Here is a 13,361-nt window from a genome sequence, read left to right on the forward strand (position 1 = left end):
TTCGGAATAAAGGTCGGGAAATTAAGACTTACACTGGAAAAAGGTGGTATATTAGATAGGGACAGAAATTTTGCCTTGTAACACAGGCCATCTATTGACGCCTCAAATATTTGTTGCAAGTTCTTGGTGTGTAGAGAGTGTGGCACTGTCTCTTCGCGCCCGACTCTGACTGGAAGTGGCTGTGTACTTGTACTTTGCTCAGAGTTGATTGTCGTACGATAGCTCACAAAAGTGCAATTAACAAATACTCAACTAGTATCCTTTAATTCAAAAAACGAATATTCCGTTTCCTTTTTTTCGCTATTATACTCGCTATTAAAACATGTAGTTATAGTTATTGACCAAGCAAGTCGGTATATTGGATTTAATCTGCACAGCTTGTGTGACCCTGATTAACCCGAAAGTAGGAGTACAAACCAATATACCGATAACACATGACGCCATCAATTTACGTGAACGTTTTAGAAATATCCACGACTCCTATGAAAGATTCTTGTATAGTGAAGAAAGGGGGAAACGAGGCTTTATGTAGTAAAGGGTTGGTAAGTTTTAATAATATTTGTTTTTATATTCAGGCTTCTTCCTAAATTGTTACATTGTTAAATTTATTAAAAAAAAATCTAATCAGTGACGATTCAAATGGTGTTATTGAGTAAAGATTAATTTCTGCTCTTTCCTTAATGATATGTTTGATATGTTTAGAGAAAGATGAACCGAGGAAGATGTTAGAACATATTTAAAATGTTAAATAAACAAAAATAATGATTCTCATTCCAATCTTTAACACACACCTCTTTCCGACCCCAAATAATTCGATACCCAAAGAGTCCCTTTATATGAATTAATATGCCCAAAAATCGTAATGAATTTCATTGAGTCTAAAACTTATTTAAATCAGATTTAATTTATTTAAATATTTTTAAATACATGATATTTTTTTTGGCAGAAACTAGAAAAAAAATGTTATTGTCTGTTCTGACTTTAAAACACTGATTTAAGATTTACATTGTGTACACACGAAATAAAAGAAATGTCCCAGTTTAGATAATAAAAAAGGAAGGAGAAACCTTTCTAAGTTCATCAGGGGCCTGGTTTGCCAAGACGCCTAAGTAGTTTTTTTTTTTTTTTACTGTAATCACTAGTTAACACTGAGGGTTTGAGGGCGAACTCCCCCGTGCGGGAGTTTTCAACTCCAATTTCAATTGATTGGGACTGTCAGTATTCCTATCAAAGGTGTGTGGTTTTCCCCGGGCACTTCGGCTCCCTTAACCAATAAAAACTGGGCGCCACGAAATAGCCGAAATGTTGCTCTTAAAAGTTACGTTAAAAACACAAAAAATCAATCCATCATTTTTTTTTCTTATTTTTAAACTACGATATTTGTACAAAGTGTTTAAGGTCAAGTAACAGTAAATGAACGCCGTCTAGCGGATTCCGTGAAATATTGCGACGTTTTGTGAATTACGTCCCTTTGACCGGATTTTGCAATGTTAAAATTTCAACCGGCGACTTTTCAATGGGACAACGGTAAATCTGACGGAAAGTATTATCTTCTAGGAGAATGAACTTGCTTGCTAAAATTGAAGAAATGCTACAGGATTTTGAAAATGAATATGAAAACAGACAATATTTTTAAGTTGAATCAATGCAGACAAGATCATTAGCTAATGCTCATCAGCTAGTAGATACATTTGTCTTTTAAAATATAACTGACATATAACGATCGATCGTAATGGTGCTATGTGGATAAATTTATCGGTTTTCAAGATCAAAATTGGCAGAGCGTCATCCCTACAATGGCTTCCATTTCTACGATTGTGAGCATGAACTGGCGTAATGGGGAGATAATTTTGAAGAAGTAGAATCCTGACTGTATGAATAACATTTCTGTATATATATACAAATTGACAACGTTCCGCCTTGTGATACGCTTTTCGTACAATACTATTTTAAGGATCTACTGTGATACGCTTTTCGTACAATACTATTTTAAGGATCTACTTTGCTGGAGCTCACCTTCACTAGTTTATTCGAATGATATTTTCAAAATATTTCTGTTATTTTATTTGCACGACAAAATGAAAGACGATATAATATCAATGGGTGTACATGCAATTTTTTGGCATTTTTAAAAATGTGTATTTATTATATGTCATTAAAAGGAATCCCAGAAACAAAAAAAAATCTTCTGTCGAGCAGTTGAAGGCTGTGCACCGCATTTTTTTCATTATGCTTGTAAGGTGTCATTTTATCGCGCTTTTGTAGCATGTTTTCCCTTCCTGTTCATTTGCATGTCTTTTGGCATATTCATTTTAAAAATTGAACCCTCTACTGTAAAAAAGATACATATGGTAATCTTTGCATTTGAAGCACGTCTTATTTTCTTCTACCTATAGGATAAAACTCTCATACTAATATGTGTATACCAACACGATTAATCATTTGATACAAAAAGATAGTTATGTAAATACGGATATTTCTTAGAATTGAGGGTCATCCTTTAAAAGTTACGGTCATCATTTACAAATAACGGTCATCTTAAAAGCAGTTACGGTCAGCCTTGTTATGAATCGCTGATTCTGTTACGGTCATCTCGATTGCGATTTACGGTCATCTTGGCGATTTTTTCAAATCGAATTTCCCGTTTCATGCACATTTCTCAGAAGTAATTAGTGATTTCCGAGTGATTCTTTTATAAATTTACATCGTTTCAATGTATGATTTGTAAAGAAAATGATATAGAAACACTTTAACAGACAATACAGAAACTGACCTAATTTTTCATCCGACATCTTGGGATGACCGTGAATGCAGTTATGGTCATCAGCTTTACCCCAGTGAACTTAACATACAACAAGCGAGAATTTTCCATGTCTATTTTTTTACTGACAAGTCCCACATCAAATATATCAGTTCATAGCTTTTGGCCCATACTATAATTTTATGATAGACAATTTATGGGGAGAATACAACATCAAAAATGTCCAACTCTTACACTTAACAGCAACTATTAAATATACATGCCCCACGTCAAGAACCGTTTAAAAAGTGCATGCATTTTACACTTATTTTATGTTTTTTTAGCCAAAAAAGGTCCCAAAATTTGTTCGCCTCGCTCCGCTCGGCGAATTTAAAAAAAACTTTGCCCCACTTTGCAAAATCCTGGATCCACCCCTGTATTCTATATGTAGTATGTCAAAACTGTCCATACAAAAACCCTATATTCACTGGGAAAAGACATCGTGTAGCAGGAAATAAGCAGAATGGGGTGCAAGTTTGGGACATTCAAGCATGTCAAAAATTTGCTTTCGAGTAACATGAGTAATGCTTAATCATGTCGTAGTTGTTTTCAAGAAGACACATTTGGTTTCCAGATAATAACTTTAGTATGAGTGAATGGATCTCTATGAAATTGTGCTAGAAGGTTCAATACTCGAAAGGAAAGGAAAAGAATTGATTTTCGGGTTATGATACAACATTTTTTTTACAAAACTTGTGTTTTTCTTCAAAAATTTACCATTTTGCATTGATTATTACTCATCTAGTTTATATAGATGCAACAAATACTGATTTGGCAGGAGATGCACACAAAATAGGGTGTTTTAATTATTTTATCTGTAATTTGTGCATTTATCCTACGATGTGTACTCCTTGATAATGTCGACTTCAGTATCATGATAAACGAATATATTTGGTAAGTATATTCACAATTGACATGCGCCAGTGCGCGGCAAAAGGATTTTCTTTCCCTTTTTTTTTTAAATTCCAAAAATTGCACATGATTTTTTCTTTCTCACAGAAACACATGAGTTATTTGGTAAATAAAACTTTCAGTAATCAAAATTTAGTTTAGCCTTTTTGAATATTTCACTGATTGTGTAAAATTTTGAACAGAAAATGTACAAAACAATTGATATAAAAATTGCATTATCTGCAGAATTATTGATAACTTTCCTTACTATTCACAAGGACATATATATATCTAACATATTGTCCATGCTATTTTCATCTGAGTTTTTATTCATATATATACTGGCATGGCTGGTGCTGTTCCTAGTTGTCTTCTTTTTCTGCTTCTTGAGAAGTATTTGTTTAACCTGTTCAGTCACTATAAGTGTTACAATTTTTATTTAGACGCAACACATAAATTTATAGTGACCAAAAAGGTACCACTTTCACATGAGAGAAGCTAGAAAAGAAAAAAAAATCAACACATTTTCAATATTTTTGTAGGACTATCATATAGAATTAAGGAGATATGTAGTTAGTGACTGCTGCTGAATAGAAATGTTTGGGTTCACCTGATCCCTGTTTTCAAATTAGTCCATATTGAAGTTTGAAGAGTCCAAAATTAAAATATGCTTGATTTCAACTGATTTTTGGTGTTTTTTATATGATAAATATACATCTGTGGTCATATCAGGCTGTGTATGGCAAAGCATTTTATTGCCTTTAGGTTTGTACTTTTTTTTTATTTTGGTCATAAAAATTTTGTATTTATGAAGTTGCTAACATTAGAGTACCCAAACTGCACCTATATTGTCAGTTTTTTACCAACTTTTTTTTGTGAACTAGACAAAAGTCCATTCTGTGCTTATTTTGTAGACTATATCCTTGTTTATAATATAGTTAAACCAATTTAATTTTCAGTCCATGTATGTAGAGTCATAGAGAAATGGGTTTGAACTGACCTACAAACAATCCATGATTCTGAAATGAGGTCAGACTGAGTACCTAATTCCATACATCATTACATGTTTAATTTCAAATCCTTAAAACTGAAATATAAACAGATGTTTTGTTTTATTTCTTCAAATATTTGAACAATTTCACATTATTCCATACTTCAACTCTTTTTTTTTTGAAGAAAATGACACTTGTAACAAATTTAATTTGCTCATTTTAAAAATATGATAATTAGATAACTCCACATGGTGAAAGAAAACTTGTAAGATTTCTGCAGCTTTTTTTGTTGACTACATGTAGGTGCAATTTCGTTACTGAGAGCAATTTTGGTACTGTGATGTTATATAACCATAAGTGTGTATTGCTAGATAGGTTGAAATGTGAACCTGATAGTGATATAGTGATAAAGTACACATGTACTTGGTAGAGTGAAAATGTTTTGATCAGGTTTAAACTGATGCATAATATATACAGGCGACTGCTGCAGCTTGAATTTTAAAGGATGTAGCCAACATACTTCCAACTTCTTGGAAGTTCAAAGTAACATGCCCTGTATATACCCATCAAAATCATGGTATTCTCCTGGGTTATCATAATAACTCCATCTTCCCATAAAATCCAACTTTGGACAATATGGGAGCATACAATGGTATCTAGATGATTCGTTCCAACAAATTCGTCCCAAGTTGCTTGGTGAGTTCGTTCCAACTTTTCCAAAAACTGGTCAGTTCGTTCCAACTTATTCAAGAACAGCATTAAACAATATTAACCATTTAAATAGCCTTATTATTTTAATTTTTAATGCTGTACTTATAAAAATGAATATAAATACGTATCTAAAAAATTCTATGGTTTATTAATTGGGAAGAACGATATATTGAGCATGATATACATTGATAATTATTAATTATTAAGGTAAGTATTTCATGACAAATTTACTATTTTATATATGAATAAACTAACTAGTGATATTTTCAAAGAAATAGTTATCATTATAATTGGTTATTGTATTTCTTTGATGTGCGCATAACAGTTGTTAATGCATTCATCAAAAGAATAATATCGTACTTATCTTGGGTCATAAACGCTTGTCAATAATAATTGAAGGCTGACATACCACATTTGCTATGTTTTTCTTACGTGCATCGTTACTACTCATTAGCGCTGGTTGTGTACGTATTTTTTATTAAATAAAAATGTACTTAGTGTCCTTGTACGAAACCGAAAAAAAGGTAAGCAGCCACAAACAGATCACAGTCCAAGATGATGGAGCGTTGGGACAGCTATAGAAGACAGCAAATTACAGTTACCCAGCTGATGACATCTGTTGCACTTATCATTGTGCCATCCGTTTACCAGCAACATGAAATATGTGAAATACTGAAAGACTATTGAACAATTGTCTATGAACTGTTAGGATGAACATATGTTATTGAATAATGATCTTTTATATGAAATATATAGAAAAAATGGACAAGGAATTGCCGATTTTTGCCGTGCACTGTAGGTTGATTTACACAAATACAGTGATATACGGACATATAATTGTAAGTCTGATTTAATAATGAACTTAATCAGGTGGAACACATTGTTAATTCTGATTAATAATGAAATAAAGCAGTTGGAACGAATTGACCTGCTTTCGTTCTAAGCCAGTTCGTTCCAGATTTGGACAATTCGTACCAAGTCAATTGTCAATTCGTTCCAACTGCTTTATTTCATTATTAATCAGAATTAACAATGTGTTCCACCTGATTAAGTTCATCATTAAATCAGACTTACAATTACATGTCCGTATATCACTGTATTTGTGTAAATCAAGCGGAACGAATCGGACTTGGAACGAATTGACTAGCATTCGCATACAATATATACAGTACTAAATGAACTACTCAGACTCAAGTCTCCTTTTATGATTAAACTTAGAGAGAGAGAAAAAAAGTTTCCATCTCCTGGGACTCTATAAGGTAGATATCTGATATCTGACATAATCAATGAAAAGATTTATTGAGAGTTTGCCAAAGGAAGTACAGAATTAGAAGATCACTGAAGCATGACTGGAGCTCCCCCTTTACTTGAGGTCAGTCAGCCCCCCCCCCTATATGAAAAGTTCTGGCTACATGAATAACCGTGATCGCATTCAACATTATAACCAACGACATTATCACTGTTCCTTGATGTGGGGAATTATGTGGCAGTTGATCATAAGAAGTCATTGTCAACCAGTGCACATGGCTGGACGGATCTTTTACGCTAAATATGTTATCGTTAATTATGATTTTGTGACTTTTAAATGAAGTACCTGTGATTAATTAGGTAATTTGTTTTGACTTCACTGATAATGGAAAGTTGAAGCAGACGAAACATGGCGTCAGATGTTGTTGTCCTAACTTCGGTGATTTCCGTGGTACAATAAAATTTAAATAAGCTTCACAAGTTACCAAAATTTCTGAATTCTTGTTTTTGTAAACAAATAAAAATTCATGTCGTATTTAACCTCGAAATTATTCTGATCTGTCCCGTTTTTATAAGTTCGCGTTGAAACGTTAAAATCGGCCGCCATTAAAAAAAATAGTCGTACGAGATTTAATGAGAGTGACGAAACTTTTCTGATGGGTCGTGTAGAGAAAGTTATCGTTCTTTGTTCCAAAACGATGCTTCTACCATAAGTGCCAGCTAAAGCTGGCATATAAGAAGGTAAGGCTTTCATAGTTCTACAAACAGAAATTCTTAGGCAAGTCTTGGAGTATTTTAAAATTAGTTATTTGTTTATCCTTTTTAAATATATAGCTAAAACACAACTTTCAAATTATAGTTCTTAATAAGTATTGTGTTTTTCTGTCATCTCAAAATTACGTACCATATGAAACAAATTCATTGGTTTTGAAGTTAAAAAAAAACAGACCGAAGATGCCAAAGTAAGGGAGAATCAAAATATCATAAGCAGCAGAAAAAAATAGACAACAGTATGGCACTCACCGCCATGTTTGCTATAGCAAGTTTAAATTCAATATCCGGCAAATAGTTCAGTTCCTTTCCGAACGTACTCTGCCATGCTCTAGTTTAAATATATAAATAAAAATTAAACTAAAATTGTACTTCGGACTTCGTTTAAGTCTTTGTTCAGAATCCAACTCGAAACTCAATTACACAAACGAATATATGGGGTATACGTCAATCGTCTTAACTCGGCCGATCCCCTTTCTCAATACAAGGAGATTATCGGATTCACTCGAAGATTGCTGATTGGGGTATACGTCACTCGACTAAACTCTGCCGATCACCTTCCTCGATACAAGGAGAGAACCGATTTCACTCGACGATTGCTGATTTGGGTATACGTTACTCGTCTAAACTCTGCCAATCCCCTTCCTCGATACAAGGAGAGAACCGATTTCACTCGAGGATTGCTGATTGGGGTATACGTCACTCGTCAAAAGTCTGCCGATCCCCTTCTTCAATACAAGGAGAGTATCGGATTTACTCGAGGATTGCTAATTGGAGTAAACGTCACTCGGCTAAACTCGGCTGATTCCGTTCCTCGGTCGAAGGAGAGTATCTGATTCACTCGAGGATTGCTGCTTGGGATAAACTTCATTCGGCTAAACTCGGCTGATTCCGTTCCTCGGTCGAAGGAGAGTATCTGATTCACTCGAGGATTGCTGCTTGGGATAAACTTCATTCGGCTTAACTCGGCCAATTCCGTTCCTCGTTCGAAGGAGAGTATATGATATTCATCAATGAGACAACAAACAAATGTTTAGGGTAACATGTAGTCTTCAATAGTAGACAGTTTTCAACATAGTATGCAAAGCCTTAATGGACTAATTTGGAGAACTCGATTCTCTGAAAAAGAAGAAAATCTTGAAATAATTGAAAGCGCAAAATTCAAGTTTCTTTGTCCAATTTGTAAATTTTGATAGGGAAAATATCTCATTTCTTAAACACTCCTCTATATAAGGGTCTGGATAGGGGTGTCTTCATTTCTGTATTATTTGATTTTTTATACTATTTTATACCATTTTTCTCTTTTCTTTATTAATTTTTAGTTCATTATTCTCTATTCTTTATGTTTTTGCCTTTTTTTCTGTTTTTTTTGGCTCTGGTTTCTATTCTGTTTGTCCTTCATATCATTTCCAGACTCTCCTTTATTTTATTAAATTAAATAGAATAATAAAACTCTGGTTTCCTGAGTCCACGTTATATATTTTGCTATGAAAATATGTGTACTAAATTATTCAGGTTACAATATGAGTATTTGAAGAATATTTCATCATTTTTTAAATCATTGAAATCTCTCCTACCTTAATATAATACCATTTATTTACTGAAGCGCCATCACGAGTTGGTTGATCGTTATGGAATAACCGTTTCACAAATGATATCGGATATGTTCCTTACGTCGTAACTACAATCCCCTTCCCTTTCATGAATGTGACCTACCGAATTAGACTGTTGACCGGATTTGTTATCACATAAGCAACACGACGGGTTCCACATGTGGAGCAGGATCTACTTACCCTTCCGGAGCACCTGAGATCACCCCCAGTTTTTTGGTGGGGTTCGTGTTGTTTATTCTTTAGTTTTCTATGTTGTGTCGTGTGTGCTGTTGTTTGTTTGTCTTTTTCATTTTTAGCCAGTTTGTTTTAGATTTATGAGTTTGACTGTCCCTTTGGTATCTTTCGTCCCTCTTTTGTTCCAATTAAAACTTATTATGAGGCTTATCAGGGATGGGCTCGATTACTGACAAATGTAATCGATTAATAATCAATTACTTGAATAATTTCTAGATAATCGATTAATAATCGATTACTCAGCTGTTTGTGTGTAATTATGTTGCTCAGCGTATTTGTAAAAGAGATTTAGAACTTTACTCAAATGTCATATGAAACATAGTTTCCTAATATTATGTTGAAATCTGTTTCCTAGATGGAAACTCTTTAATACAAAGGATCCAAAATATTTAAAAATTCTTGAAATATTGGTTTGTGAACATGAGTGAGTGGTGATAAAGTTCTTGCAATGACATGGACAATTGCATCAATCACTTCTTTATATTTAAGATCATTCGCTCTAGGTTATTATGATATTATCTGGTTAGCATAATATCATTATTCCGTTGATATTTTTTGTCACTTTTTTAAGACACATGTCGATATCATTCGTCACAACTCGGCCGATTAAGTACCGGATTAACCCGAAGATTGCCGATTGATGTCGATATATGACAACCATAAAAGATGGTCTGGATGGGGGCTCCTTCATTTAAGAAATAATTCATGGAAGCCATAGATTTTTTTGAAAACTTACACATGGCCTGGACCGTGATATTCGAATTTTATCTTTCAAGAGCGTTAGCTTCCATGAATTATTTCGATTCTAATAGGACAAATAAGTTCATTCAAATACTAAAGCGAGGGTGGGTATGCCGTGTGTGTAGCTGTTCCTTTTCACTCCTTGTTAGATAAAGCTCAAATATTCTCATAAATCTTTAGCTTGTATTGATTATTTCGTTAATAACCGCTAGAAAAAATATGTTTAATTCTCAAACCCAATATTTGCTATTTTTAATTTACATGTTTTCTCGTAAGCTTCCGTCAAATCCAAAATTGACATTTCGTAATAAAGGAGCTGCCATGTTGACTCGCTGAAATCAGTCAATATGCGAATAATGCAAAAGAATAGAAAATAAAACAAAACCTACCTCAGAATTACATTTTAATACAATATTATATGAACTTCGATGGTTACAAAAAAGTTTATATTTTTGTGGCATTGACTAAATATTGTTTTTATACTGCAATTTAAATTAGTATATATTGATAGCTTTTTAAATCGTAACATAAATATCAAGCTTATTTGCATCCCTTAATGAACCCCTGATTGTGGAGAAAGTGTTCCATGATGAAATTGACTTGCACAAACTATAGCTGTGTTAATATATAAAGGAAATAAACACAACTAGTTGCAGTATATTAATTCTTTTTATTATGCATCCGAATAAGAATAAAAGTTCTTTTGTCTTTTGTTTTATTACAATTCCTAATACAAAACGACAAAAAGCGTTTGCAAATCGGTTCAAATACATGTGGATTTACGTGGGAGGTATATTGTAACATCCATTATTATGTATATATCTGATTCTGCGTTTAGTATAGATATATCGAGAATTTTCATACTGTGTTGTTAACAAAGCGAAAGAAGCACGTCATATTAGAATAATGTATTCTGCATATTTTGGCTTTAATATTGATTCACGTATAGGGTCTTTGCATCGGAACTAAACATATTTATTTAAAAAAAACAGTTGTTGGCATGACACGGGTTATGTTCTTCTCATATATTTCATGATAGTACGATACTAAACCCCTAACGGGAGGGATTGTGCCTGATATTCATATGATGAAGACATAATCTTTCAATCAGTTTAATTGAGATCTCATAAACATGTTTAACCCAGCCGCAATTTTGCGCCTGTCCAAAGTCAGGAGCCTCTGGCTTTGTTAGTCTTGTATGATTTTTAATTTTAGTTTCTTGTGAATAATTCGAAGTTTAGTATGACGTCCATTATCACTGAACTAGTATACATATTTTTTAAGGGGCCAGCTGAAGGACGCCTCTAGGTGCGGGAGTTTCTCGCTACATTGAAGACCCATTACTGTTCTTTGGCTGTTGTCTGCTCTATGGTCGGGTTGTTGCCGCTTTGACACATTCCCCATTTCCTTTCTCAATTTTATTAATTTTTTATGTAATTATTTCTCTAATTTTTATATTCTAACACCCCGTCATTCTCTTTTCTTAATTTGTTGTCCTATTTTTCTTTAAGTTATTCTTTATTTTTGGACCCATTATTTTTTTTAGTATTGATTCATTATTCTTTACTTTGTAAATCCAATCCAAACCATCATATATCTTTTAAATATTGTGTACTTCACATCAATGTTATATTGATGGCATAACATTTAAAAAAATAATTTTATTGCATTGTATCAAAATTAATTGCATTTCTCGTATAATGAATATCTAAGACTTTGATATATTCCAGGTCAAACAAGATGCACTTTGTCAGATTTCAACCATCTATGTTTTATGGACTTTTAGCATTGATGTCAACGGGTATTCTGTTCATTACTTGTTATCTCGGTAACATAACTCATGAAACGTATACAATGTGTTCTCCGAGACAGAGGGTACAAACAAAGTCAACAGGTATTTCAGATCAAAATATATACACGAAAGTATATTCAATTACATGGATTAAACGCCCTAACGACACACCAAAAAATTTGCTTACATTCAAGTTTAGGAATTGTGAGTTCAGGAATTGCAAGATTGGTATAGCATCGGATGAAACTTCACTTGGTAAAAGCGATGCTGTGTTATTTTATCATACTAGCCTTGATAGTAAGGTTCCAAATAAGTCATCGAATCAGAAATGGGTATTCATCTCTATTGAATCTGAAACATATACAAACAAAAACTTTTTGAAAAAAGAATGGGTAAATCAATTTGATTGGGTATTTAGCTATAGACCAGATGCTGATATATCTTATCCGTACGGGGAACTGGCAAGAACAAAAATACAAACAGAGAAAAACTACACAAGGATATTCCTTCAAAAGTCCAAAAATGTTGCTTGGGTAGTTAGCCATTGTACTGCTTTATCAAAAAGGAACGAGTACATTCAGGAGATGAAAAAAAACATAGAATTTGACGTATTTGGAAAATGCGGTAAAAAGTGTGGTTCTCAACCTTTTAACTGGAATGATGACTCCTGTTTAAAAGATTTAAGTGAAGTATACAAATTTTACTTGTCGTTTGAAAATACTCTTTGTGAAGACTATGTTACTGAAAAGGCATTCCGGTTCTATCAGGACGGTTTTGACATAATCCCAGTGTACCGAGGAGCCCTGAATATACGAAACATTTTACCAAAAGGTACATTTATATCAACCTTAGATTTTTTATCGCCTAAAGAATTAGCTTTACATCTAAAACACGTGGGAAGTGATGAAAGTTTGTACACTAGTTATTTGAAAGCAAAAGATCATTTTGTGTCAAGCTCGTGGTCACAACAGGAGATGTTGCAATCTCTTCATTGTTCTGTTTGTGCAAAACTTAACACAGGGTATAAACGAAGCACTAAACTGAATTTAACACACTGGATATTAGAAAAGAAATGCCTTATCCCTACAGACATTTAACAACTTTACATGCAATAACGTAGCTTACATTTACACATAGAAAAAGGGACAACTGCCGCACTAAATGTTTTACTGAGAAAAGTGAGCGAGGAAACTAGAGAAAGAAAGATATGATGTACACCTTGTTTTCTGTAATAGTCCTTATTTTTGGACTTCCCTCCCCTTTACACAATTATACTTGGTTCTAAACTTTATTAGATATCTTGAAGTTAGAATAAATAGTAAAACGGCTTGCCATAATAAACTGTTGCAGAGGTATATCGAAGCAAAAAAGTTCAAAGGGGCGTAACTTCTAGAAAAAAATTGAATTGTAATGTCTTGTCTATATGCAAATCTACTTAGTATGTCCTTATTATCATGAAATTCTGTTCTGTGGTTTGAGAGGAGTTGCGATGACAAGAAACAAGACCGACTGACTGACGTACGGACGGAACGACAGACAGACAGACGGACGGGTCAAAACATTACACC

At 33.5% G+C, this 13,361-nt stretch overlaps 1 protein-coding gene across 1 annotated transcript; it reads left to right on the forward strand.

Moving 5' to 3' along the window:
* Positions 1 to 455: 455 nt before the first annotated feature.
* LOC139502593 (4-galactosyl-N-acetylglucosaminide 3-alpha-L-fucosyltransferase 9-like) lies at positions 456 to 13,015 on the forward strand. Its single transcript, XM_071292129.1, has 2 exons — positions 456 to 542; positions 11,732 to 13,015. The coding sequence occupies exon 2, from the start codon at positions 11,742 to 11,744 to the stop codon at positions 12,888 to 12,890; it is 1,149 nt and encodes a 382-aa protein (XP_071148230.1). The 5' UTR covers positions 456 to 542; positions 11,732 to 11,741; the 3' UTR covers positions 12,891 to 13,015.
* Positions 13,016 to 13,361: the final 346 nt, after the last annotated feature.

This window comes from Mytilus edulis, chromosome 14 (genome assembly GCF_963676685.1).
Source record: "Mytilus edulis chromosome 14, xbMytEdul2.2, whole genome shotgun sequence".
Classification (NCBI taxonomy): Eukaryota; Metazoa; Mollusca; class Bivalvia; order Mytilida; family Mytilidae; genus Mytilus; species Mytilus edulis.

Excerpts from the sequence above, each read along its gene's own strand:
- LOC139502593 (XM_071292129.1), top strand. The coding sequence starts at position 11,742 with ATGCACTTTGTCAGATTTCAACCATCTATGTTTTATGGACTTTTAGCA.